The 27,374-nt window shown below is 35.9% G+C and overlaps 1 protein-coding gene across 2 annotated transcripts in view; it reads right to left on the minus strand.

The window, feature by feature from the left end:
* Window positions 1-27,374, minus strand: part of LOC134667449 (extracellular serine/threonine protein CG31145) — a 112,835-nt gene that overhangs the window by 79,495 nt on the left and 5,966 nt on the right. Inside the window, exon 1 of one of the 2 annotated variants that reach the window (XM_063524861.1) lies at window positions 3,153-3,270. The exons of the other annotated variant lie outside the window; for it this stretch is intronic. Within the exon in view, the coding sequence (XP_063380931.1) occupies window positions 3,153-3,190 (38 nt within the window). The 5' untranslated portion in view covers window positions 3,191-3,270. Of the gene's footprint in view, window positions 1-3,152; window positions 3,271-27,374 lie in introns of those variants that run through there. 2 annotated transcript variants of the gene reach the window in all.

Genomic DNA, 27,374 nt, shown 5'->3' on the forward strand with positions numbered 1-27,374 from the left:
CAGTTGAAATTTTCACAGATGATGTATTTCTGTTGCCGCTATAACAACAAATACTAAAAACAGAATAAAACAAAGATTTAAGTGGGGCTCTCATACAACTAACGTGATTTTTGACCGAAGTTAAGCAATATAACACTTTAAACTCTCGCGTTTTGTACACATATTTAATTACACAAACGGGTCTACCGCGATATAATTTCATTGTTTTTACCTAAAACAATGAAAAACAATGAAATTATATCGCGGTAGACCCGTTTGTGTAATTGAATATGAAGTTAAGCAACGTCGGGCGGGGTCAGTACTTGGATGGGTGACCGTTTTTTTTTTTGCCTTTTTTGTATTATGGTACGGAACCCTTCGTGCGCGAGTCCGACTCGCACTTGCCCGGTTTTTACCGTGCTTGTACATGTAGTAACATTAATGCAAATACGTACGTATGAATTTAGTTTTAATTAGTTTATTCGTCACGGTTGCGCACAGATTTAGTGCTGATATGCACAAAAATTATGTCGATTTGGCTATTATGATGAGCATGTTTGATACCTACATAATTCTAAACCGATTTAGGTAGATTTACCGTTAGTAAGAAATTTTTGATCACCCATGGACTGGTTCAAGGCTTGGCTGCATGAAGCTGATTGTATTATAGTTGTGTTAAGTAAAAAAATTTGGAACAAAATGGTTCCATCTTTGGTTGACTTTACTTAGCTGGACTAACCATGATGATATGAAAAAAAACTGGGTTTTAGTTTAGCATTAAGTAGGATACTTCTACCTGTACTATACTATCAAGCGAGAAGTTTCTGAAATGTCAGTTACAGTGACGTTTTTGTTTGCTTTATTAGTTTAACATTTATCTTCCTGTTTACCTACTGGATATTATAGCCTCACTATTCACTTGAAAATTCTTGGATTGCTAAGCAAAATACCAATTTAAATAAATTTAATTAATTAAATTTAATCAATTAAAAAAAATATTTATCATTTACGAAAACATACTTTGATGGCAATCATGTTTTAGTAAACGGTTACCGGTAATCGGTTTATGGACGCAGCTCCAGTGTCAACCACGCATGTTGCAGACCCCTTAAAAACCTGTAGTAAGTACCTTGAGAAAACCTCGACTGAAAGATCTTTCTACAGATTTGTGGAAAGAAAAATCTCTAATTTCGTTCACCTGCATTTGCGCACGGCAATTAATTAGGCATGCCTACACTGTAGTCACCGTATCATAGGTAATAGGCAGGTCAAAAGATCGTAAAAACTCTCGTTTTTTTCTTAAAAAACATTATCTTACAACGACATAACACATAAATATAAATAACAGTATCAAATACCGGTTTGTCTGAGACAAGGTCGAAGACAGGTTTCGTGCGATCTGTCATGACTCGGTTACCGACAAATCTCCGCTGCTGTAATAATTCCATTGACGTAGAATTTCTTTGTATGTTATTTATCATTTTAAATAAATGAGTTTTACAGATAATTTAATTTTACAAGACGCTTTATGAGACATCAAATAGGTAGGTATTTATTTTTGGTAATTACAACTAAGTAAATAATTATTAGGGTTCCAGACCCTAGCCGAAAGGTGCCAATAAGACTCCATTATTAAGCAATAAGCATACACACTGTCCGTCCGTGTAAACATGCTAACTTTCTAAGCCAAATTCTACAAGAAAAAATTTCATTAATAATTTCAATTTTAATTAATAATTTCATTGCATAAACTTACACCACCATTTGTACATCAATACGATTGACCTCGCTGTACAATGTAACGCAAAGCCAATCTATCCAAATCACTTAGAACAAAGTAGGCCTTTCGATTGATACGATATTATGCAAAGAGCACGTATTTCTACATTTTCTACTTACACTGTTATTTAAAACAGCTCGTGCCATCTTGTTGCTACCATTTTACTAAATTGCAAAATGCACTACTTTGTAATAGTAAACATAAATTCTTTAAAATTAATAAATAAGAAATTTTCTACGTTTTCGTCAATTCAATCATATTATCATTCTATTAAATGTATTATTCTAAACACTTATACATTTTATTGAAATGTATAGTGTTAGCGACAATCATTGGAAATAATTTGTAGTCATAAATTAAATATTACTTTTCCAAAAAAATTAATTAAATGTTAGTAAATTAGTTAACGACTGGTCGTAGATTAGTGTAACTGTAAATTATTATTAGTACTACGTAGATTAGTGTAAGTCCCCAATCCGCATTGGGCTAGCGTGGGGACTATAGCCCAAAGCCCTCTCGCGCTCGAGAGGAGGCCTGAATTTCGACTACTCGATTTCGTGTATTTCGTTAAATAATATCTCCACTACTAGGCATTTAAATTCTACTAATAGAATTGAAACTGAGTGGTCAATACCACGAGATTCCAAATTTCGTTCCCTCGTATTTCAAAAACTAGCATTTCGCCGTTTTCTACCGATTTTCGAGTGACGAAATCGAACGATCGAAATTCAAAAATCGGCCCGCAGCAGTGGGACGTATATAGGCTGAATTATTATAGTGTAACTGTAAAAATATGTGGTAACTCTTTGAACTCAACGTTTCAGCCGTGTTATCTGCATCTCAGAGCTTACTTGGGTGCCAAAAAGTCCTATGTTCGACTTAATACTCACGTATTTAATTAAAACACACTGATTAGGTACGTAGAAAATAATCGTATTTAATCTAGGTATTTTACGCGCAAGAAACTGATCTGAATTTCATTCGTAAAAGTCAATTTATGAAATGTTAAAACTAAATATTCAAAAGGTCTAAATTTGCAACAAACTATAGTTTAGACTCTTACATTCCAATGCGTCAAAGTAACCTTGAGCGTAAAATAATGTTAACAAGAAGGTAGGTAGTGGGTACCTATAATACCTAAATAAACCTAGCGCCTTGTGACCTATTAGTTATCAAACAAGAAACATGTCCGCAAAGCAATTTTATTGAAGTTCTACTTTTATTTTTTTTACATTAACGATTAACAAAGGAAATAACGGTGATGGTTTCAAACTGGGACAAAACAACATTTTCAGACAAAATAAAATAGCACCAAAAAAATCAGCGACAACCTATGCAAGTAACATCAATATATCAACAGACATTTCAATTATAAAGAAGAACAACACATTACCTGCATAACAACACTAAACAAAACTGAAAATATCTCATCACGTACTTTCCAACTATTATCACTTGTTCAAAACAATATTTCACTCACACATCGTCAATTACGAATATATTTGACAAAAAACGGGAGAGGAAAGGGATGTAAGCCGATCCGCCGCGCTGCGCGAGCGCCGAGTGTTTTGAGCAAATCGCGTGGTAAAGAAAGACGCGCCCACGCATTCACGCGGCTATTACTAGAGCTTCTCGGCCCTCTGGCAAGGTTGCCTGGAATACCACGATTTGTCCCACTTATAGGTCTATCTTAACACAATAACAAGACTTATTTTGAACACGGTACGAGTATTTGAGCTAAAATTATCCCAGTGGCAATGACACTTTTCGATGTCAATAGGTACTGCGAACGATAATTCAAAATCAATCGGTAGTTAGGTATGCGTTATTATATTTTATAAAATAACCCGCAGTCGCGCACTACAAAGACACGTCTTTTAATTTTCTTAGACAAGCTCACACTTTTTTCACATTTGTTTGGATCATGCGCAACAGTGAGTCTTTCAGGTCAGTCTTTACTAGGTAGCTTCAAGAAATGGACCTTAACCGCATCCGATTGTTCAGAATCAGACAACAATCGTATTTGGATTAAATTTAAATTACTTAAGTTAATATAGTTGCATCAATAAAAGTCCGCAGCGGATTTGATAGCCCACGCAGTGTAAGTGTTATTTATACGTCATAATTTCATAGAAGTTTTATGTTTAAAATGACACTTGCACTGCGTGGGCTATCGAAATCGCTGCAGACTTTTTACGATCTAACTCTATTTTAACACAAGCATCACAGTGTTGTCATATTGCAGTAATAAATAATATCCAATTATTAAAATGTTTATTACTGACTTTCCCAAATCACAACTGCAGTTATGCTATACACCATAAAACGCTGATCCCCTGACACCGACCTACTTGGGACTTGGGACAACAACATACCTTGTGTAGGTCCCCGTAGTCCTAAAATATTGTTATCGTCCAAAGATTTCTTGCTCAAAAATCACCTTCCAAAAACTATCACCCAGATAAATAAAATACATTTAATTCTACTGAATCGACACAAGTTACAATAAATAGGTACTGTGTACGCCAACTAGAAGTGGTTTTATTGCATCTCAGCGAATTCCACTTTCGCAACCGTCGCGTCGTATAAAGTTAATCGTATAAACAGTTTCTGATTATTTTCAGAAACCCAATTTTGTTGAACGAATATCCAATAAAATCTTCGCCGATACTGCGCGGTCATCGCAATATTTTAACATTTGCATCGGTTTTTAAAAGGATTTTCGAATAAAAACACGTATCTGAGTAGCTGGTACATACAACAAACATATAAATAACTTAAGTATTTAATCTCAAGAGAGTATCGCAATGAAATCAACGCTTTGACAACTTACAGTATTTTTTTTATCGTATGTCAGGCAAAGTACTCGGATAGTACCTAAAGAAAATAATTACGCTTGATAACAATAATTCGATGCTCAGTGTGGTAACAAGTAATTAGGTACTTACCTATGTAATTATAATTACTTTAATATAGTTTTATACAATTATAAAATAAATGGAATAAGTTTAAAAATTACACGCAGGTACAGATTTTAACATATTTCATATATTTTAATTATTTAATATCTAGTCAAGCGTTAAATATGGGTGATTTCTACTTCTCATAAATGTCACAAATTTCTTATACTGTTTTTTTAAATAAAATTGAGTTAGCCTAAGATACCACTGCAATTTCTGCATTGATCAGTGATTTCATTATTTTGAGGAGCAAAATAAAGACCTATAGGTATACAGTTTTTTCTACCTATCTATAGAACTAAAAAAACACATGAGTTGCGCGCAACCCTTTAGTTGCCCGCAACCCAACCATGCCATGCCATATTATGGCATTGAGTAGATCAAAAATAGGATATATCGTTATGTCAGACAACATCATCATCGTAATATCAAGGTATACCGTCTTGCAGCGGTATCATGGTCGCGTTTTTATCACCTGTCGTATCATGCGTCACTGTCGCACTTACATACTTGTTAGAACGTAACAGGCATGGAGACAAATGATAAAGAGCCAGCCATCTTAGTCCTTTTGGAACATTTTGAAAACGTGAACGACATTTTCTTATAGCGAAGCGACTTTGTGTATAATGTCATAAAGCCAGATACCGGATAGTGACCTACTATCCGGCCGGATACCGGATAGTACCATTGCTTGATTTCGGAGTAAACAAATTGGATTTAAGAAACAGACGCGGTCATGATCGTACTTGTTTATTATTTTAAAACAATTTAATCATTCCACTGACTTGCATGCGCACTCATTTCGCACCTAGAAATGAGTCCGCGCGAACGTTCACTAGGAAACAGGTGAAACCTGCAGAATGCGCACCTGAAAAACCGAAATGTAGGTATAGTTCCGCTGGCCGAATATTCGGCGGCCGAATACCGGATATTCGGCCGATGGTCAGGCCGAATATTCGGTATCCAGTATCCGGCCAAACAACTATCCGTTGCATCTCTAACAATGTTATCAATGCCTGGGAAACAAACCTATGACATAACTCTACATGAGCAGGATAATAATAGACTGTAATACGTGGCACGACAATTACTTAGTAATCTCCTCAATTATCCAATGTATTTCTTATAGCCCCATTAAGTATGCCTATTATGGACGGAATTGATTAATTGTATTATGGAAACCAGTTGCAATGACAATAAATTTAAATAACATCCTTAGCACACCCGTATTGTGGATCATATGCTTGTAATATTAACTCTAAGGTCTCTAAGTACAGGCAAGAACGTTTAATTTGCTATGTAACTTTTTAGCGACATGAGACATAGTGTGTTCATCATATCTGCTATGACTTTTAATGTTTTAGTTGCAGTTCATGACATGGCGCGTGGTGGTCAGATTAATACTAAAAATAGAATTAAGTAAAATAATACGAGTATATTATGTACCGTACCCGCACTCGGAAGCTATTAGTTGTCCTTTTTCTCTTAGCCCGTTACACTAGTGTTGAGCTGGGCAAAGGCCTATCCCCTTAGTCTCGACAACTCGCATTTTTGTGCTACTTGTGCTATTTCCGGCCAGTTACTAATGTCTTAGTCGTCCCGCCATCTACGTCTGGGTCTGCCACGCCGTGTTGTCCTTAACTATATTTGACATACTTATAGCAAACTTGATGATATCATTTCACAAAGCTGTAGCGCGAAAAGTCGATTAACGAAGTTGAAATTGCGTGCCAGGAAACAAAGACGGAGGATAAAGTATGAACAATGGATAAACAGTGCAATTGCAATTTCTTGGTGAAAAAAGTACGCGTGACAGTATTCCTGATGGTATCGTTAATTCTCGGTCACCTCGCGTTGCTCCGATGACACAGTGGCCAATCAGGAATCACTGGAGGCACTAAGGTGGTATAGGGTTGTCACCTGAGATGACTGCACCAATAGTTATATTTTTGTAAATTGATTGTAAGTTAAATTTGTAGTGACACATTTAAAATAAATATAACCAAAACTATCAAAGACGACAAAGATCCTATCAGTGAAATGTAAAATAAGCAAGCTATTTTTAAATTGTTGTAAGCAAGTGATTTACGAGACAAATTTGAATCTAGTGTGTATAATAATGCTTTAAAAAATTATAGTCCATTATGCAGATATCATTTCTCATTACAATTAACAAATACTTAAAATTTTATACCTCGTGCGACCGGAATCATAATGTCGTTTATGTACTGGTACAGATTGTCCACCTCATTACGAATCGTTTTCGACGCGGTGTAAACCCTACCAAGTGCAACCGGTCGGTGACTCGACCGGCCCGACCACTTTCGAGGCTCGTCTTCGGAACAAGACGTTACATCACAACCTTGCTAACTATGCGCTTTGCCCACGTGCCAATGCAATCACAGGCTGCTTTTATACCCCGAGTTTGCATGTTGCAAATATGGATACGTGTAGGTTGAGATACTATTGCAAATTTCTACAACTAGGTGTCTGTTATTTCAATGACATATGGTACAACAATGACAGCACACCTTTATAAAGTTAATTGAAGTACTAAAGTTATCGTAATTGTGTATTATTATCTCACGCATGACTTTGTTTGGCACGGATCGTAATCAAATATATCTAAGTTTGGCGTCTATTTCTAAGCAACTCGTGCCAAGTATTCTAATCATTAAGATGCTATGAACCGGTTTATTGGTAATAAAAAATGTTAATTGTTTATCACAATCGTGTATATAGTGGTAGTATCTCCTTTCAGAGATTTTGACCTTTACACTTTGTTCATCCTTTCTGGGACACCCTGTCAGGGCACACGTTTAACGAATATTTTCTTGTTGCGTACTCATGCGCAAGATGCATTCGGCTGTGTCGTCATTAGTAGGTCAACATGACTTACATACATGTTTACACTTTTACTTAACTTAAACTGCATAAGGTAAGATTTCATTTTTTCTTTTCAGGGCGGACGCTCCTTTCCTGAAGGAAATCGCGGATGACCTGTTCTTCTAAATGAAAAGTAAAACGGTCGTCAACGCGCCTATCAAACTTCTAGACTTTGAAAACCACGGCAACAGCTTACCAACACACTGCACATACATGTACTCAGATAGCCATCACAAACGATTAAAAAATATCTGATTAAATACGGCTATAAAAATAGTCTTCAATGAAATTATTCGCATTGTTATCTAACGACTGTCACGTGTGGATTTCAATCAATACGATCGGAGCAGAATTATTTAGCTGCTGAAAAGCAGCTACATATCATTGATACAATTTAATATTGTAGTGTTGCTACACCTTCTGATAAAAGACGTCCGTATAAATACCGGCCAATTGCATGTCGGAGGACTAAACCCTGCCTTATTTATACGTGACGCAGAGTTTAGTGCCTTTTGCTAAAGTAAAAGCTATTTGCAAAAGACGTCATCTCTGGAGGATGGTCATCAGCGACAGATTAAAAAAAAATTCGTTGTAACTAAGAAATATCAAACAATAGTTCCACGTCTGCGTCGACTAATTTGTACGTTAGTTACGTTACGTTAAGTCTCCATTTTTAAAAACAACGTGAATAAACGAACAACACGAACGACTGATTCTTCTTTCAGACAACGTAAGTGATTTAAGTATCATAAAGTTTACTTGGCAATAATATGGCTGACATTATTGCCGTTTAATGTACAGATTTAACCTTTGCTGTCAACTTGGATCGTTGCGTCACTTAAAGAAACGCCCATCCCAATCGCTTTACTAGCAAAGGCACCTGAAGACTGCAAATACCAGTATAAAAACGATCTACATTTATCCATAGTTGTTAAGGATTTGTAGGTCACGTTACATTGGCCAGCGCTCGCGCATTGATAATATTCAGCCGGCGCGGCGGCACAAGCGCGGATCGTGACTCTTTCAATCGTTAACTCTTAACCTTATTGTTAAGTTTCAATGAATTGCACTCTACTTACCTAGTTCTACCTATGGACAAACACGCATACTCTTTGCTGTGTCAGATGTGATATACATAGCAAATTCGACTTATTATAAGGATGAAACGTAACATAGCGACCGTGTTATTGTGAAAAGTGGTGATGTCGTCACTGTCGCATTTTGTTGACTTTGAAAATTCATTATATTAATTAATATACCTAAATATTTTTTTCTCAGATCAGTTTGATAATATTCGAATTCAAAACACTTTTGTCATAAATATGAAACCTACCTAGAGTTGTAGGCATGCTTAGTTATGTACGACAATAGGCCGAAAGTTTGATAAAAGTTTATGCAAAGTAATATACAACCTGTCAAAAACAAAGTGGAATCGAACCGCTGTGTTGATTCAGGTTTAAAGCTCAAAGGTTGAAGTATTTTCTTATTCATACGTCAAACACGATTCTTGCTAAGTTTACTTAGTAAATAAAATATTTAGGTACTAGTTTTCCAAGCTTTGTTATATCAGTTTTATTACTCCTAGTCAAGTAATATCCTAATAGATATTCATTACATAGTTACCGGTTACTCCATTACTTATATTAGTTTTATATTATTACAGAAGGGAATAAAGTAATAGACGTAACAAAATAATTAGTTATAAAATAAATAATAATTAAAGGTGCTATGCTCGCGGCTTTCCGGCCAGTATGGCCCGTGCGGTTTGCCAATTTTAAATAAATTGTCAATAAATTAAAGTTTTAATTAAAGTTAAAGTGACAATTTTAAACACCACTTGGAAAAGCCGGACACTACCTCAATTTTTATCACACTATTACGTAGACAAAAAGGACCATTAAGTACTTACTTACCTAATAATACGTATATCAGTTAAGTACTGGACACGGACATGGATTTTGACATTTCCCGCCGATATGATTATAAATACATTCATTATCCTAGTAATGTCTAATAAGAGCTTATTGCCATAAGGAAAGTTGAAATTGTTTTGTCGTTGCGTTTAATGGTTTCTGCCATCGAGACCAATTGGACTCGAGAATGTTAATAATTGACATTTATTAGCAATTAGGTACTCTAACTATTCGCAGAAATAATCTTAAGTAACAACCATAAATATCATAAAACTTAATGAGATAATTTAAAATTAAATACCTTTAATATCTATAGAACATCGCGCGATCCTCATTGTTCTCCTGGTAAAAAGGGCCATTTAGCGGCCTCGATTCCATATATTTTATTGATTCTTGGATGGCTGACAAGATGGCATTATTGTGTTAAGCGGAGCACAGGTCAATGCGCTGTATAAAATATGACCCGAGACCTTGCGCTGAGTATCGCGTGATGGTGCCATGACCAGGAACGTAACTAGAGATATAAACATTGCGAAATTTTTTTCCAAGTATAGAGATATTCATGAAAGCTGAATTTTGAAGCAACCGGTGCACGGTGGTGGTTGTCTTTAATAGGTATCCTAGCAAAAAAAAAAAGCGTAAATAACTACCGTCATTACAAGTAATTAACAACTTAGACAGGTAATTTAACAGGCACAATGGCAGAATGGCACTCGTTTCGATCTCGTCAGAATTGGAAAAAAACTGGTCAAGTGCGAGTTCGGACTCGCGTTTCAAGGGTTCCGTACATCACACAATTTTCAAAAATTTTTTTTGTACATGAAACGTGACGTGAGTGAAACGTCTTGAAAAACCCGAATGGGTCAATCAAAGAAGTTTTCTGGTGTGGTGGCTTATATCTCTGCAACTATGCAAAGTAGCTTAGATAGGAAGATTAAATGCCGAACAGTAGTACAAGTGTCCAAATGCGAAGACTAAAGACCGAGCTCCACCTAGGGCTGATAGCTCGGAGCGTCCGACGACGGGTCGCGCTTCCTAATACAACTTCCGCAAGTGTTTTAAAACCGAAGGCCGAAGAGAGATAATACCTACAGGGTGGCCAAAAAATAAGTTCCCGTAGCCGGTAAGGTTTTCGGATTATAATAATGAGCTTTACAACTTTTACTATGGGACCAACCCCGAAATCGCGAAAAAAATTTATCATCCCATAGAAAACGGACCAGTCAAAATGTATGAAACAGGCAAATTTTTCCTTGCAATTTCGGGGTTGCACGTTGGCAACGGGAATACACTTAGTTAATTTTTTGGCCACCCTGTATAGTGCTTTTTAAAATACGTAACAATAATAACCTAATCAATCAGTACTACACTTGTACCAATGCGGCTGTGTGCCAGATACAGCCTATAGTCACACCAATAAAAGTATGCAGCGGCTTTGATAGCCCACGCAGTATAAGTGTTATTAATACGTCATAATTTCATAGAAGTTTGACGTTTAATATGACACTTGCACTGCGTGGGCTATCAAAATCGCTGCAGACTTTTTACGGTCTAACTATTTATAGTCGCATTTTTTGTCGTCATTCAGATTTACGCTTGAAGTTAGCTTCAAGCGTGAGTCGGAATGGCACGCCTCTTCGGGACGCTTCGGGCCTTCGGCCTTATGCGGATATCAGCCTAGGGCCTTCGCGATAGCTGTCTACATCACGTTTCACTTAAACCATTGCGGCTGTGTCCCTAAAAAACCTAAACCGCGTTTTTGTTCTTAAATCCGACTCACGCTTGACTGTAGTTTTCTAATAGGTTTTCCTGTAATTTTTAGGTAAAGGACTATTTAGTGTATTTTTTTCAGAATTTTAGACCCTGTAGTTTCGGAGATAGAGGGGGGGGAATGGTCATTTCTTGTCTATTTTCTTGAATAACTTCTAAACTTTTTATCATAAATTTATAAAAAAAATATATTTTAGATTCTCACAATGAGCTCTTTCGTTTGATATGTAACACGATATAGTTTGCAGAACTTTGTTTTTAAATTTTATCATTTACCCCCCAAAAGTAGCCCTTATGTTTAAAATTCATTTGTTGACGTTACATATTCGTCTTTGGGTCAGAGACTTACATATGTGTACCAAATTTCAACTTAATTGGTCCAGTAGTTTCGGAGCAAATTGGCTGTGACAGACGGACGGACAGACAGACGCACGAGTGATCCTATAAGGGTTCCGTTTTTTCTTTTTGAGGTACGGAACCCTAAAAATGGATGAAAACAGCATACGGCCGGTTGCTTTATGATCCTTGAACGTAATGATAGTTCGGAGATGATGTACACTTGTTTTTATTACTCTTTAACCTACGAGTATTTTCAGGTCCTAACGGACGGTTAATCTTAGGAGAATACTTAAGAGCCCTTCAACGTGCACACTAGCGCCACAGCTAAATAATCGTGATTATTTAAATTTAACGAAAGATATTGAAAAAAGGGGGCCGCTACGTACTGTATTGTGTATTTAAGTACCTTTTGAATACATCAAAATAGTTTTTATGTTGCTGGTTTCGTCGATCTAGGAACTCAAAACAAAAACGGCCGTTTTAACTTTGGACGCATAGAATGACGAATCCAGCAACATAAATACTAGTCTGAAGTATTCAAACATTCACAATACAGTACGTAGCGGCCCCCTTTTTTCAATATCTTTCGTTAAATTTAAATAATCACGATTATTTAGCTGTGGCGCTAGTGTGCACGTTGAAGGGCTCTTATGGCGTTATTCATAAAGGCTTGTTAAGTCTAAGTTGTCTAGTCTGGATAATCGTTTGTCCTATGTATGTAATTTCATTTTGGCATTTGTGTTCGTTGAAAAGAGACAAATTTTAACAAAGTTTTGCTAAGTTTTATGAATAAGGGGGTTAATAAATAATGGTTTTGGCTATGAACTAGTTTTGCGACATAAATCAATGCAACTCGGTTCCATGGCGTCTATTTCAGACCGCGTGGGCGCGTGTAAAATATCGGATCAACACAACGTGTCGCGGAAGCGGAGTGATTTAGCGACGTCGTTTACCGTTGTTTACAACTAGCGAATACTATAGAAATATGTATATGTATAACTAAATAAGTGTTGAATAGTAGAAAGCAGGACACATGGGGAGGGGCACGTACAGTCACCTGCAATAATATGTTACACAACGAAGGCTGCATAAATATCTGACGCGATCTTATTTCTAGACCCACAAGAGCATGTCACATATTTTTGCGGCCTTTGAACTCTTCGAACAGTAATTTTATTGCAAGTCACTGTCTGTACTACAATCACCTGGAATTGTTACTGTTATTGATGTGAGTGAGTGATACATAATAGTGATGTTAGTCTGCATCAATATAAATCATTGCCTAAGTTACAAAATAGCTAATTTTAAAATCAAAGCGGTACTTATCTCAACGGATTCTTTGAATCCATTAAACCATTGAGATAATATTAACAAGCACACACGTAATGTTTATCCTGAGGGCTTACCGCGAACCACGTTCGACGTGTTGCCTCTCTGTCGAACTTGTAAATTCGTACGTAAGTCGAACAGGGAGGCAACACATCGAACGTGATTCGCGGTAGGCCCTCTGTTCTGTCGTGCGGCACAGGAAGAGCTCCCCTCCTGCCAATGACCATTGAACTAAACTGCATGACTGGAACTCTTAATTAGTTAAGGGGCCCGCTACATAGTAAGTAGATAATCTTTTTACTGTATGTAAGGTATCAACCGCTCATTGTTTGTGCAAGGCTATTTTAGGTAGTGTTTAAGAGTCTACATTTTTAAGCGGGCCAGTAAAGAATCCCAAAATTAATAGCAAAAATAATGGTATTAAAATTGGATTTCTATGTGTAGTCCACTCAACCGTCCACCTCACCACCACTAGAACATATTTGTTGAAAATATTACACAGAAATGAACTAGGTAAGATTCAAGTCCCACTTTGGCCAGAGTTCGTTGATTTTTTCACTGCGATTGACATCTGCATATACAATTTATAGATTGTAATAATGTGGTACGTCCCATAATAAAAAAGGAAAAATATGTTAAATAATTTACAATTTAAAATTCACAAACTCTAATGCTACATATATGTGCGCAGAAATAAAAAGTCGTATTAGCGGTTATACATATGTGTACTGGCAAATACATACCTATCTAATTTAGCGGAATGAATGTTCATATTACAAAATTGTTGCTGGAATCCAGAAACGAACAATCATCGACACGGATTGTTAACATTGTTTAAGTTTTTATGAACTTGATCAATTAAAAAAATAATAATTTAATAAAAATAAACATTGTTTAAGTGTGGTTCGTCCATCCTATCCTATTAAACTTCCCAATATCGTATAAAGTACTCGTACTATTATTCAGATAGTGGAATCATTTATTGCTTTTGCATTTGCAGTTGCGTACATAATTATGATGAAAATTCCTGGTTTGATTGGATTGACTGACATTTATTTCCTTAATCCGTTTAACGATACGACATTAACAAGTTAACATCCGCTTTCGTTTCAGTGCATTACCGGTAAATAGCTGCCAGCCTGCCACTATATCGAAATTAGTTATGTTGATTCAAAACGGTTAGGTATACAAAATGGTGATTTTGGCTTAGTAAATACAAATTAACTTAATATTACGTAGGTAGGTACTTAGTTGCAAATGAATAGCTTATTTTTGAATTGAATTGAATCCACGTTACAGTGAACGAGGAAATAGGTAAATTGGAAAATAACGAAACATTTATACATAGTTAGGTAGGTATATATTTTTGACGTTCATCGGCCAACGAGTTACTATGACAGCAGCATTGTTTATGCATCAAGTGTGCACATCTGACGTAAAAACATGTTTATTAGAACATATCATGTAGCACTTATGTTTGTGCAATAAGATTTAAATTTCCATGCATGTTTGTAATTGTGTTATGGTACATGTACCTACCTAAATTCAACAGGGGAATATCGCTGTAATACTATAAATAAGTAGCATTCTACTACTGGATCTATGCAACACAACTTAACTATCGCTTGCTTAAATAGCATCTAGTCGATATACATGTATATGACGCATCTTAAAGTTCGTATCGGGCTGTAACTAGCTTGCTTGTGAGCATCCATTAATATTATACGCGATTATAAGTCCCGTTAAGTTCACATTATGTGCGAAAATTATGAAAGTTTAATCAAGTAAGTAATACTATTAGGTATTACCTATACATATTCCGCAACACGGACATTTCCGCAACTATGAGGACACGCATGGCAAATTGCTATTTATGTTTCATAAATGCAAAAGTTTCCGTGCGACAACCAGCCTGGCGACATTTAGCGCGTCTCGATGAATCAATTGTCTCCCGATGACCCCGTCTCTATGTTGCGACCACACGGTAGTTGATTCGAACACTAGGCTTTTGAGGAAAGGACGAGGGATACACTTACTAAGAGAATATATACAATTGATGGTATATATATGTGAGGGATAAACCTATCACTATTTAGCAGAGATTTATAACGCAGTTAAACCAAGAAAGTGTATACTAGAAATTTATTCAGACTTTACATGAGGACAGTTATTGACCGACTGACGTAAGTACATAATAGTAAACAAATATTTCATAGAAGTTGTATACAAATATGAATTTGACAGGGTTCCATCTATTGCCAGTACCAAACCAGTACTAATGACCCTTAAAATAGGCGCAACTACTAATACATTCTACAAATATCAAATTAACATAATATTTCAATAAATATAGATATATTAATTTCTAAATAACTTCTATTACCGCGTCTTATATATTTCGCACGTCGCAACAGCTTCGACAAATTTATTCATAAGAAGTTTTATACAATGACCTTACAATAACAATATAGCGTAATAACCTTATCTGTAGTAAAATCGTGCGTTTGTGTCTTACAAACAATGCACATATTTTTACGTTTTTGTTTTAATTGTTTCATCATCATCAACTTAAGAGTTATTCTCTTCAAATGCTTACTCTAATATTTCTGCATAATATCGTATACTTACATAACGCCTTTGTCGTCCGAGTGAAGTTAATTGGCTCTAAGGATCAACTAGGAATAGGGGTGCACTATCTTTATATGTTTGCATCAAACGTCTGTTAACTCAGAGTATACTTGCGTAGCGTTGTTGATCAAGATTTCATGAAATTTGGTAAGAACCTAACATTGGCGGCGCGTATACATAGCTGTAAGGCAAGCCGCAGCTAATAAATATGCCTGCTCCATTTTCAATCCCCATAAGATAATGAGCTCACCTCTTTTCAAATTAGGGAAGCTGATCAAGCTGATAAGATGCTAGTTCAAATTTAACAATTTGTTATGGTTTTGAACTGGTTTTGATATGATACCTTGACGATCGTCTTGGTGATTGGCGCGCAACTCACGAACAACGTTCACTTAATTTCGTATGCACCAATCAGGGTGAGCAATCTTCAAGGTCGTGTCAAAACCAATAAAAAAAAAATTACAAATTGTTACATTTGAATCTGGCTCCTAGTCACATAAATATGTAGGAGTATACCTACGTGTCTCTACTTATTTTATTTCAAACGCAGAGAGGATTCACTTCGGAGGTTTCTTTCCTTAATCCAATTTGTAAGTATTTATTTACTAAGATTTGATTACAGAAATAATGTAATATTTTAAAATTTTTAAATTAAAGACAAACAGAAAGGCACGTTCACGGATACCTGTAAAACAAAAACAAGGCAAAATATGCTTGAATGAATGACGAAATTCACAGCTTACAACATTTTTAGCACGTGTCTGAAAACCCTGCAACATAGTAAGTACCTATTCTCATGACGAAAGCCACGTTTTAACATTGTTCGCGCCTCGAACGAGACAAAACCTTGCTGATAAAAAGTTTCGCATCTTATTTCACGATCGCTTGCCGTTTCGACAGAGTCGTGAGAAATTAACTTGGTAGGCACGGGATTTAAAGCTAAGTTCACAATTGTAACAGCTATTGTAATAAGCTATCTGCTAATTGTATTTTATTTACCTACCTATACAGTCATCGCAGTCGATGTAGGCTAATACCTCCTCAAGATACCTTCTTTAGTCGCTGCAACTATCATCTGCAAAGATGCTGTGGCCAATGATGATGATGATTTACGCAGGTTAAATAGAAAAAAACTACAAATCTGCTCCCAAAACTGAAAATATTTGTGACGTTATCTATGAAAAGGGGCCTTATTGTCGATGGCGCTTACGCCATTATTAACGATGCTCCGATATAAATACAACGCCGCGCGACGCTGTGCGGCGTATGCGCCATCAACAATAAGGTCCCTTTTCATAGATAATGCCCCATTTTATGTTATGTATGCTGGTATACCATAAAGGTTTTACACCATTTCTTCCCATGCACTCACATTTAATGATACGCCTTCCGATCAAGGATCGACTATGTAGTCACGCTGTTAAACAAGTGTCTTTTGTGGTGTATAAATTACGAAAATTATACTCAATTTCAAGCATATTCGGAGCAGAAAAGTTTCATTAGTAAAACAGGCTAAATCTGTGTATAATGCTGCGCATCAAATATCGTTTACAGCAAACTAAATAACCACGCGTGCGCTACTCGTGGTAGGCGGGGCCATTATTGTAAATACGCCTCTTCTATTATGTATCCCTAATCTTATTAGGTACTTTAGCGTTGTTGCAATCTACCTTAACGAATATTAAGAGGGGGCTGACGCAAAACAGTAGTTATTTTAGGCTTTCATACCTCAAAAAAAAACGTAATCGTTCTAGGATTGTTGTCCGTCCGTCGCTCACTCACTCAAACCTCAACTCAGCGTCATTTTGAATTTGGAATACTTAACTCCATACTATTACTCGTACATGTCTACCAAGGTATTTTTAAACTCTCCTATCTAATATTTACTCAACTACTCATCCCAAATGCTCTCTTTATTAGGTTTTTTACCCGACTACGGAAAGAGTTATGATTTAAACAATCACATGTTTGTATCTATCTCCATTTACTATATCCATTAACTACTTGTTTATATCCTCTCTACAAACCATTAATAACATGATGGCTTACATACCTACAGTCAAACAGCCGTACACGTCCATCAATGGCCACTGCATCCCTGACCGATGATTGTTGCAACGCTGTGTCAAGAGCGGTTGAGGCGGCCAATGCATTTCCGCCTATGGCTATACACTTCTTGCCGCATAAGTCGCATGTGTGAATTTGTTGAGCCTCTGGATTTGAGACCAAAGCACCAGCCCGATGACGCCTGTGCCTTTTATGTCTGAAGTTTTCCAGCCACACTTCGTCGCGCTTCTTCACACAGATCAACATATCAAGATTAAATTCAAAACCTGTTATTGCAACCATAATAATCTTTCGGTATACTTACCTAATGAATACAACACGACAAAGTACTGATCATCTAAATATAGCCGTTCCGACGACCCTGACCATGATTACGTTTCTTTCATGTTTAATTTTACTTAGGTAACTAAATGTATTGTTAAGTACAATGGCCAAATTGGATTACATGTACAGACGTCTGTATGACTATAATTATATAGTGTATAGGGGCACACACCTATACATATATAGGACATGAATCAACCTTGCGGTCACGCCGCGGTTGTCTCCAATAACTGACGTCATAAACTGACAGTAACTGCGACCACACTCGATTGTTTCTGCGATAGGTTTATTTTGTTTTTTTTTTCTTGCCACTAGTTATCATCACTACCTAGTTTAAATTGCAACGGCTGTCTGAAGCGGAATCTCACATTGTTTTTATAGAATATCGCAAAACACGGTTAACCACGAGTCAATTTTAGTAAAATTAAAAACCTGGTCATCTCTAAATAAGGCATATAAGCCTTTCGGCATGTTAGATTCTACTATCGCTTCATAAAATCTGATATCTGTAAATAAAAGTAGCGTCGGTATACAATTTAATTATAAAACCGAAAAAATATAAACATTTATGTACCTATAGGTATGTAACAGATAGAACTGCTGCTACTAACTGTAAATGATTTATTCCGTGTCAAATAGCAGACAGAATTACAACGTTCGTTGTTGATGATTTCACACAATGCGACATATTATGGTTTAAACTGTGATTAAATAACTTAATTTGTACCTACGTGAAGACGAGTCAGTGGGAAGAGTTAAATCTATTAGCAACAAGCAATACGTACCTCATTAACACTTGTGACCTTCGATATAAAAATACATTTGTTAAGTGACTTCACATTAAGTACCTACTTCATTAATTAGGTAGCCAATAAAATTGGAATACCATGACAAGTAAAAAATAATCTAAAACCAAAATACGATTGCAATAAGTCTCATTAACGGATGTTCTGCTAAATGGTTTTATTAGCATCTAATCGCCTGGGAAAAGCAAGTGACATTACAGTGATTATGAAACAACTTGTAAATTTTCAAGAATTACTTTTAAAAGTTCTGCAATACCTACCGTGCAAGTAACTTTTAATCCCAAATAGCTACTGACGGCTCGATTCGGGAAATGAATTAGAGACACACTAGGTATGAAATAGATGTGTGACGTTCCGCTGCAAAAGGTACTTTATGGCAGCAATTCGGCAAATGAATTAGAGATTCAATACATATTTATTTATTTTATTTAGATATTTAATTCAGGCAACAAGGCCCATATTACAAATACCTTACAGACTAACATACATATGTGTACATGTGTTTATAAACTTAAAACTAAACACTATTTAGACAATATAAATATGAAATATAGTATCTAGTTAATCTCTAATTCATTTCCGGAATCGCGCCGCCAACCTTAGCTTCTCAATATGCATAAAGGTTGTCTTAAAGATGCTCTTAATATCGCTCGTTGGAGACAAAACCGACTCTTTCCTTGCCTGTGCAATAGAGAATTTCAAACTTATGCCAATAAAAAAAAGGTTGCCTATTGTTTATACCTACCATAAATCATTAGCTGAGAGCGTACTCTAAGCAGCCGTGATAAATTGATTCACGGAAAAGACACTAAAGACAACCGCCGTTATATAAACGCATTCATAACTAGACGTAATCGCAGAGCGCACGCGATAGTAACGCATAAAATAAACATTCTTATTGTCACCTGTCTATGGATTATTTAATAAATAGACAACACACCATCTTCTATTTTATGCAATGCCAAAGCCCATTTGACCGTGACCACAAAAGTTGTGCCAAATCTGACCACAGTAAACGTAATGTTCACTTTCGTTTTTATCTATTTTACGGCATTGGGTAACAACTGCGGCGTGATAACAGTGAAATTGTGATAGATATTTTAAGCTCTATATAGTAGCCTATTACCACAGAATGGATTGTAGTAATAACGCCTATTACCAAGTTATTGATCGGCCTAATAGGATTGATAATACCTATTAAAAGCAATTTCGTGTTCATTGTGTTTATTATACATACACGAGCCGCAGGACACACTTAGGATAATCCTTATAATTACTTACTTACTTACTTACAGGTGGGAATAGTTATTTACGATACAAGTGCGAAAAAGAGGAAATTCGAAACGAGTGGCGATAAATTAAAACACGACCGAAGGGAGTGTTTTAAATCGACACGAGTTGCGAATTACTTATTCGCACGTGTATCGTACAACGTTTTACAGTACATATGGTCCTTTAAACTTTTAACATCGTACGAAAAGTGATATTTTACGCACTAGTGCGGGAAAATAGGACCATATGTACTGTAAAAGTATATATGTATAAAGTCAGAAGCACAATCATGTATATAGCTAGCCGGCAGAGTGTTCGAAACGTTCTTTATAATTAAGAGATTAACAGCATGTGCAAATCACTTAAACATCGGTCCCACGTGGGTCCCACTGAAGGTGACAGTCCATTTCCAACGACAGCTACATTACTGTTCATTTTACTATGGAAATTGACAATGACAGCGACGCGTTCAGTACCGGTAGTGCAGCTGCGGTTAGAAATGGAATGTTACCATTAGCCACTTCTACTTTTGACTATACGCAGTGAGCGGGGGACCAATAACCATGACGTGTTTGGTGGGCCATATTTTAATACTACATTTTTGAAATCGGTCTATCTATTGTCACATAACATAAGTGACAATTAAGCAATACATATATTAGGCATAGCCGCAAGGCGAACGTCACAGTCGCGAACACAGCCAAAACTCAAGGTAGACGATGTTTAAACAAACGAAGGGTGAATACCTTAAATAATGTGAAATACTTACATTAAATAATACCAAATCGGAAAAACATAAAAGTGAGCATATCGGAGAGAGTGCGTAATCAATTCATGCGTAGATTGCGTAGAGTTAATACAATAATTTAAAGTAAAAAAAAGATACACAAATCTCTCTGTAGCAGATACGTTGCGCACGAGTGACTCTAATGCGAACTACAAGAGATTATAAATAAAAAAATCACTATTTGAATGGAACCCATTCATCGAGGCTTAGGCCTCGACACGTGACAAGCACGTTTGCTGGCGATTTAGAAAAGTTAATATTCACTGTATTCCCTTGCAAATAAGCATTATTATTACGATTAGGGATTCTATACGATTACTTCCTAAATTAAACCTGCGCGTTCTATAGCTAAAATTAGATTTTGTGGACTATCGTGGACGATAATAATAATGAAGATAATCACTGTGCAGAAGTACCTGCCATCAATCACAATTCATATTACATATGTATTTCAAAATCAAATATGTAATTCAAATACGTACCTTAAGTGAATTCTTATAAGAAAGAAGTATTTATCAATGAGATTCCTTCCCATTCCAATCTTGGTTAACCGACTTAATATGTTGTTCATAGAACTATAAAGACATTTAAGGAAGTAAGAATGTCTTCAAATCTGCAGCTTTATAAACTGACTATATAGATCTTAATCTCAACTCCAAACGCAACGGCGGACGTCCTACTAAAATTACAGAGCTTCGCGGCAATCAAGAAATTTTAGATTGTCACTTACCGCGATAATCGAAAGAGAGCCCATTTACTTTCTACAGACAATGTTTGACGTACCATTATATTAGACAAACAGTCTGCCTTATGATAGACCTGTTCGTAAAATATTAAAGTAATCCTTGAGTTCAATTCACAGCAGCAATTACCTACTCTTTACCGGGCGACATTGTGGCAAGTGAACGTGAATATAAAAGTGGTTAATTTATAGTTAATTATTAATAGAGGTCGTTATGACACAAAAATAAACATTGAACATTTTAGTTCAGTGCCTCGGTAGTTACCTAGACATCAATATTAAATAAGTTGTTTAGACTTTTCATAGCTACAAAAAGCCGACTGACTGGGTTTCGATAGCAATACAAATACGTAGGGCTTTACTCTTTGACCCGATTGCTGAGGAATTAAGATTAGATTGTTATCGTACCTAAATATTGTTTGATGCGACTCGTAAAAAGTTTTCCATAAAGTGATGAATTAATACCCATGTGCATAATGCCCCATTATGTTACCCCCAGTATATTCAAGGCATTATTTTCCAAAAGCTGAATTAAATGCCACAAATTTAAACCCGACACTGCGTCGGCATTATAACAACCTTTCGCATTCAACGTAAAAGTGAGCGCGTGCTTTGCTGGTATTCTACTAAGCTAGGCCTACTTGTTTTGTATTTCAACCCTGACCCCACTAAAACATGTAAAAGCTATTTAATTTCTCCAATTTTGCCTTAACGCTTCATATAAATGGGTTGGCGTCAATGAATCCATCACTTTCTCTAGATGTCTAAATTTTGCATCGCACGATATCGTATGCATGACTTGTCTGGCGGTACAGTGGTGCCACACCGCGAATTACATGGACTTTGTTTCATTTGAATGCATTGCCTCATCTTATTCTTAATTAATTCGTGAAATACAATTGCACAACTTGGATTCAAGGTTAAATGGACCTATCAATAAGGTTAAATACACACACATATATTCATATTTAAAATTGTCTGTCGTCCTCGTCGCGTCAGATGACCAAGACAAATACCTTAAGTACCTAAATAATTTATCTTAGTAAGTATAAGTTAGTCTGAATATAATAGTAGGAAAACTGTGTAATAACTTAATAAGTTTCACAATATCGATGAAAATCGGGGTATTAGAACGATATCAATCAGAAAAAATATGATCCCTAGCCTAGGTGTGCGATGTGCGATGCTAGAAGACTAATATAAAAAACCTCACGAGATCGGACCGGGAAACGAAGATATTTACAAAGATGGCAAAAAACAAATAAAGAATATATACCTGTAACAATAAACTGATAATTAAGTTTTGATAGGTTCATAGGTCAAGGTAATTTTCAAGCACCTGTTGGTAAAACAGAAGGAATTTGTTTCGTGATTCTAAAGCCCGGCACGGAAGTGTAGCTAACCAGACCAGCCTGAAGGTTGAGTGACTAAGTTACTTACTGATATTTCACGTTTAGACGCTCATTTTTTACTAGTTATAATTTTACTGCCAATGTTTGTATATTAAATAACTATATTTTTTATCATTTTCGATTTAATTTGGATTTACATAATATTTACTAAGTACTAATTAGGTATTCCGAAATAAGCATGGAAAAAGCTGAAATAAATTACAATATTATCAAATTAGTAGTATTAATGTAATTTGGTTAAATAAAACTTTTTCTGAATTATTCTAAGGAATCAAAGTTAACAAATATAATACCAAACTAAACACGATATGGCCACGACTAATAGGTTTCCATCGATATGCTCGTGTCCTTATTGTGCCGTGAGAAAATGTGGTCACATCAGCTCACCAAGGCAGAAGTGTCACTTACTTCCGCGTTCAAACCTACTACTGTAATGGTATGAGCGTCTCCGGGAAAGCGACGATGCCTGACAAATACGACAACCACATCGTATGACCACAGCAACCGCAGTATAAGTACTATAGGTACCCAAAGAGATTTCCTTTTTTGTAAATTCCTACTTGTGAGTCAGGGACGCACTTGACAGCTCATGAGTCATAAGATGAGGATGACATCGAAAACGTTACGACAAACTCATCACAGTTACCAGCTGACAGAACCACTAGTCGACCCAAAGCGACAGTATAAAGGCGACTCGGACTACCAATGACATCTGAGGCGATCTGCTGGTTGCGTGACCTGTATGTATGACTGTCGACTACGACAACGTGAAATATGTCATACGATTAAATAAATAATAGTTATGGTGGATTGGGGTAACTTCTGGTTAAGATATATTAACAATTTTCAAAATTATCCCGCTTTCGATGTTATCCCAATGCTTACAAATTGCTATAAGGGACGTCTTACGTGACATTGCCAGTACCTTTGATATATCTCATATCACTAAACGTGTGTTTAAATGAAAAGTTTACATACATACTAAAATGACTCATCAACTACTACCCAATAGGCATAGGTATATCTGGTTTTGTATTAATATGACTATCAATAGGACAGGTTTTGGTTAGTATGTAAATTCGGTAATCAAATTGTTATTTAACCTGTGTGATATACAAAAAAAGCTAAGAACTTTGTTACTACGATGATTTTCAAACGATTGACTACCGTCATGTCCCTGTCATTTATATAAACAAATATTTTTGCACAATTACATCTGCGGAAGTTATATTTACGAGCGCAGCGACCCGAAATTTACTAGACCTGCAAATTGAGGATAGCGGGTACCAACATCAATTTCGTACTCTACAGTAGGTATAATGTCGGTTGACATGACATCAATATTAAAAGCCGCTTAATCTTAGTGCTCTGAACATTTTATGTGAACATAATATATAGTCCTAGTCATATGACTCTTAATTGGTGATATCGTTACTGAAGTTCAAACTCAGATAATAATTTAAGGTATCTACGAGGAATTAAATTAATATCCTATTTTCTCAGACCTTACATTTTCTAGAGCAAAGGTATGATGACGTTGACGAGCCTTCTACCCGATTCGAACTTTGATACGTCAATCAATAGATCTAGAAACGATATGGATTAGATGTGTCAGTGTTAAAAGTGAGATTTTTTTAAGGAACGTCACTTTTGACTCTGACATATCTAATCCATATCGTATCTAGATTTATTAATTGACGTGTTATAGAGTTCAAATCAGGCCGTAATAGTCTTAAAGCCTCATGCCTATCTTACTACAATAGATTTTAAATTAAGTTGTGTTTCCTTTATTATATGTCCATACAATAAATCATTATAGTATTGTTATTTAATTTATTGAATAGTTCAAACTACATACAATAATATTAATTGCTAAATATATACATGTGCATCAACTTGAGTGGTAACAGGAAGTTAATGACATTGGTTATTTTATTTTATGTATTGAGTTCAATTTCTGAGTGTAATACGTTTTTAATAATCACTTCACACAAGGTTAGGTGTACCTAATTACACAGGTTGACACAGTGTTATACTGTGTAATGGACTAAAATAACAGAAGAATTCACTATCATTAACACACTTTACACTAATTACAATATAAAAAATGGAACGAACGTGTATTGTAGGCAACTTGTTAAAATTCGATACGTATAATCCCACGTTACGCGGACATAAAAATTAGGCCGCAAGCAGTAAAATAATTGAGTTTGGATTAATTAGACTTTGCTTTTAGGGTCCCATAACCGAAGAGTAACGGAAACATTCAACTAAGCATTCGCTGTCTGACAGTCTGTCTATCCATCTGTTTGCCTGCAGTTTGTTTGTATCTTAAGATTCGTAACAGATAGATAATTCAAATTTTCGCAGAGTGTAAGTATGTAAAGATATTCCAGACCCAAATAAAACTAAATCAAAAATAAAAGAGGGCTAAATACCCTCATTAAAAGCCCCCATACAACAAACGTGAGTTTTCTGCTATTTTTGCGTAATTATACGGAACCCCTCGTGCGCGAGTCCTTATTATAGTTCACATTAGTCCTTATTCTAATGTGAACAATAATAGTTCACATTAGAATAAGGTTCCGTTATAATTATTATTGGGTAGAGCCGTATTATAATAGAGTCGCGCCAATATGTCAAATGGTTTTAAATAAATAAATACTAAACAGTTTCGTAAATGTATGTTTTTACATAACATTAAAAATTCTGACTAAAAAGTGCCTGCAAAGAAATGCGATAACAGCCCAAGAAACAAAGGAAAAATCCGAATAATTAGAATAAACAAATCGGTGCGAACAATTGTGAAATTGCTTGTAATGCAACAATTTGTAAACACCGCCGTGTTTAAAGTATGGTCGAGGAGCCATTGTAAGCAGCTTGCAATAATGTGCCGACGGAAGACGTGAGATGAAGCGGCAACTGAGATGTTTTAGCCACGCATAGTCTAAGTAATAATAAACTTTTTTGACGTGATAACGTCTTATATATAAATCGATGAACACCGGTAGCATGTACGAAAAAGTGTCACGTTGTGGACGGATCTCCATGGTAACGTTGTGGACAGATCTCCATGTTAACGTTACGGCCACGTTTTCTTTTGACATTATCACGAAAAATTATCGTCCGTAAACTGACTTTACAGACTTGGATTTGGTTTATTATGGCAAGATCCTATACAGATCCATTCAACTAAAGAAAACAGGGGGGCGTAGCGATATGGCAAAAGGGCCGTGGAAAATTTCTTGCTGATAAAGAGGGGCATACATATTTATTCGCACCAAGGGGGGCCTGACGCCAACAAGTTGGTAACCTCTGGTAGACAAAGTCATGAGTAAAAAGCACTAAGACTTAATTTCGTAATGTTAACATACCAAAGTACAAAAGTACTTTTTTTAACAATTCAGACACTGTACCTACTTTACCATACCTACATGGAAACCTACTCAATGACATGACGAAACTTCTAGTTGCCAATTAAATAGAGTTTAAAAATGTTGTCTCCTGATGTTATAACTAGTTTACTTTTAGTACATATTTATTTATTATGTACATCCTTGGATATCACGGGCCTATAATCCCGGTTTTTTGATAGGCTTGCGTGGGGACACAGATCCAATGTACATTATTATTATGCACAAATTACGACGAGTCACCTGTTAGAAATACATACGTAGGTACTTCTTTTCTTACTTGTAGAATTTTTAATATTTAACTTTAAGATAATTTAAAATATAAGGCTATTTGTTCATAGTTTTAAACACTGACTCTAGGAACAAACCACTGCGCGTTTAATTCGGATATTTTGAAATATCCGAAAACTCTTGTACTTTGAACCGCGTATTGCTTTGATTATATAACAGCGTGTGCTGCCCAGTTCATTTTAATTCAATCACAACGGAGAAATAATGAATCAATGAAGCACGATCACAAAAGGCGATAGCAACAACATTTCTTATTAAAAAATCGCGCATTCGGTGCGCGCGTTAAAATCAATTTACTGTAAGCGTATGGCATGGCATGGCACCGGTTCTACTCTAAAGCCGCTTATCTACAGTGTTCTGCTGCCTAGCTAAAGATGACTAAAATAAGGCTAATTATGGATATATAAAGTAGACTTAGCTTAAAGCCCTAAAGAAATTAGTTGTAAAAAAGAGCTAGATCTAAAGAAAAACCGACTTCACAGGTGGCTTCAAGATAAATGGATATTTTTCATATTGGCTTAAAATTAATTATTACTTATTACACATTAGGTACTTTTGGTTAAGTACATTAGATTTTGGCGGAACCCTTGTCGAAAACTGCAAAATTAGTGGACCATTTTTTTGATAACTAGTATAACATTTATTGAAACTAAAGTAATGTAGAGGCTCAACGGAG

Source organism: Cydia fagiglandana, chromosome 9 (genome assembly GCF_963556715.1).
Source record: "Cydia fagiglandana chromosome 9, ilCydFagi1.1, whole genome shotgun sequence".
NCBI classification, from domain to species: Eukaryota; Metazoa; Arthropoda; class Insecta; order Lepidoptera; family Tortricidae; genus Cydia; species Cydia fagiglandana.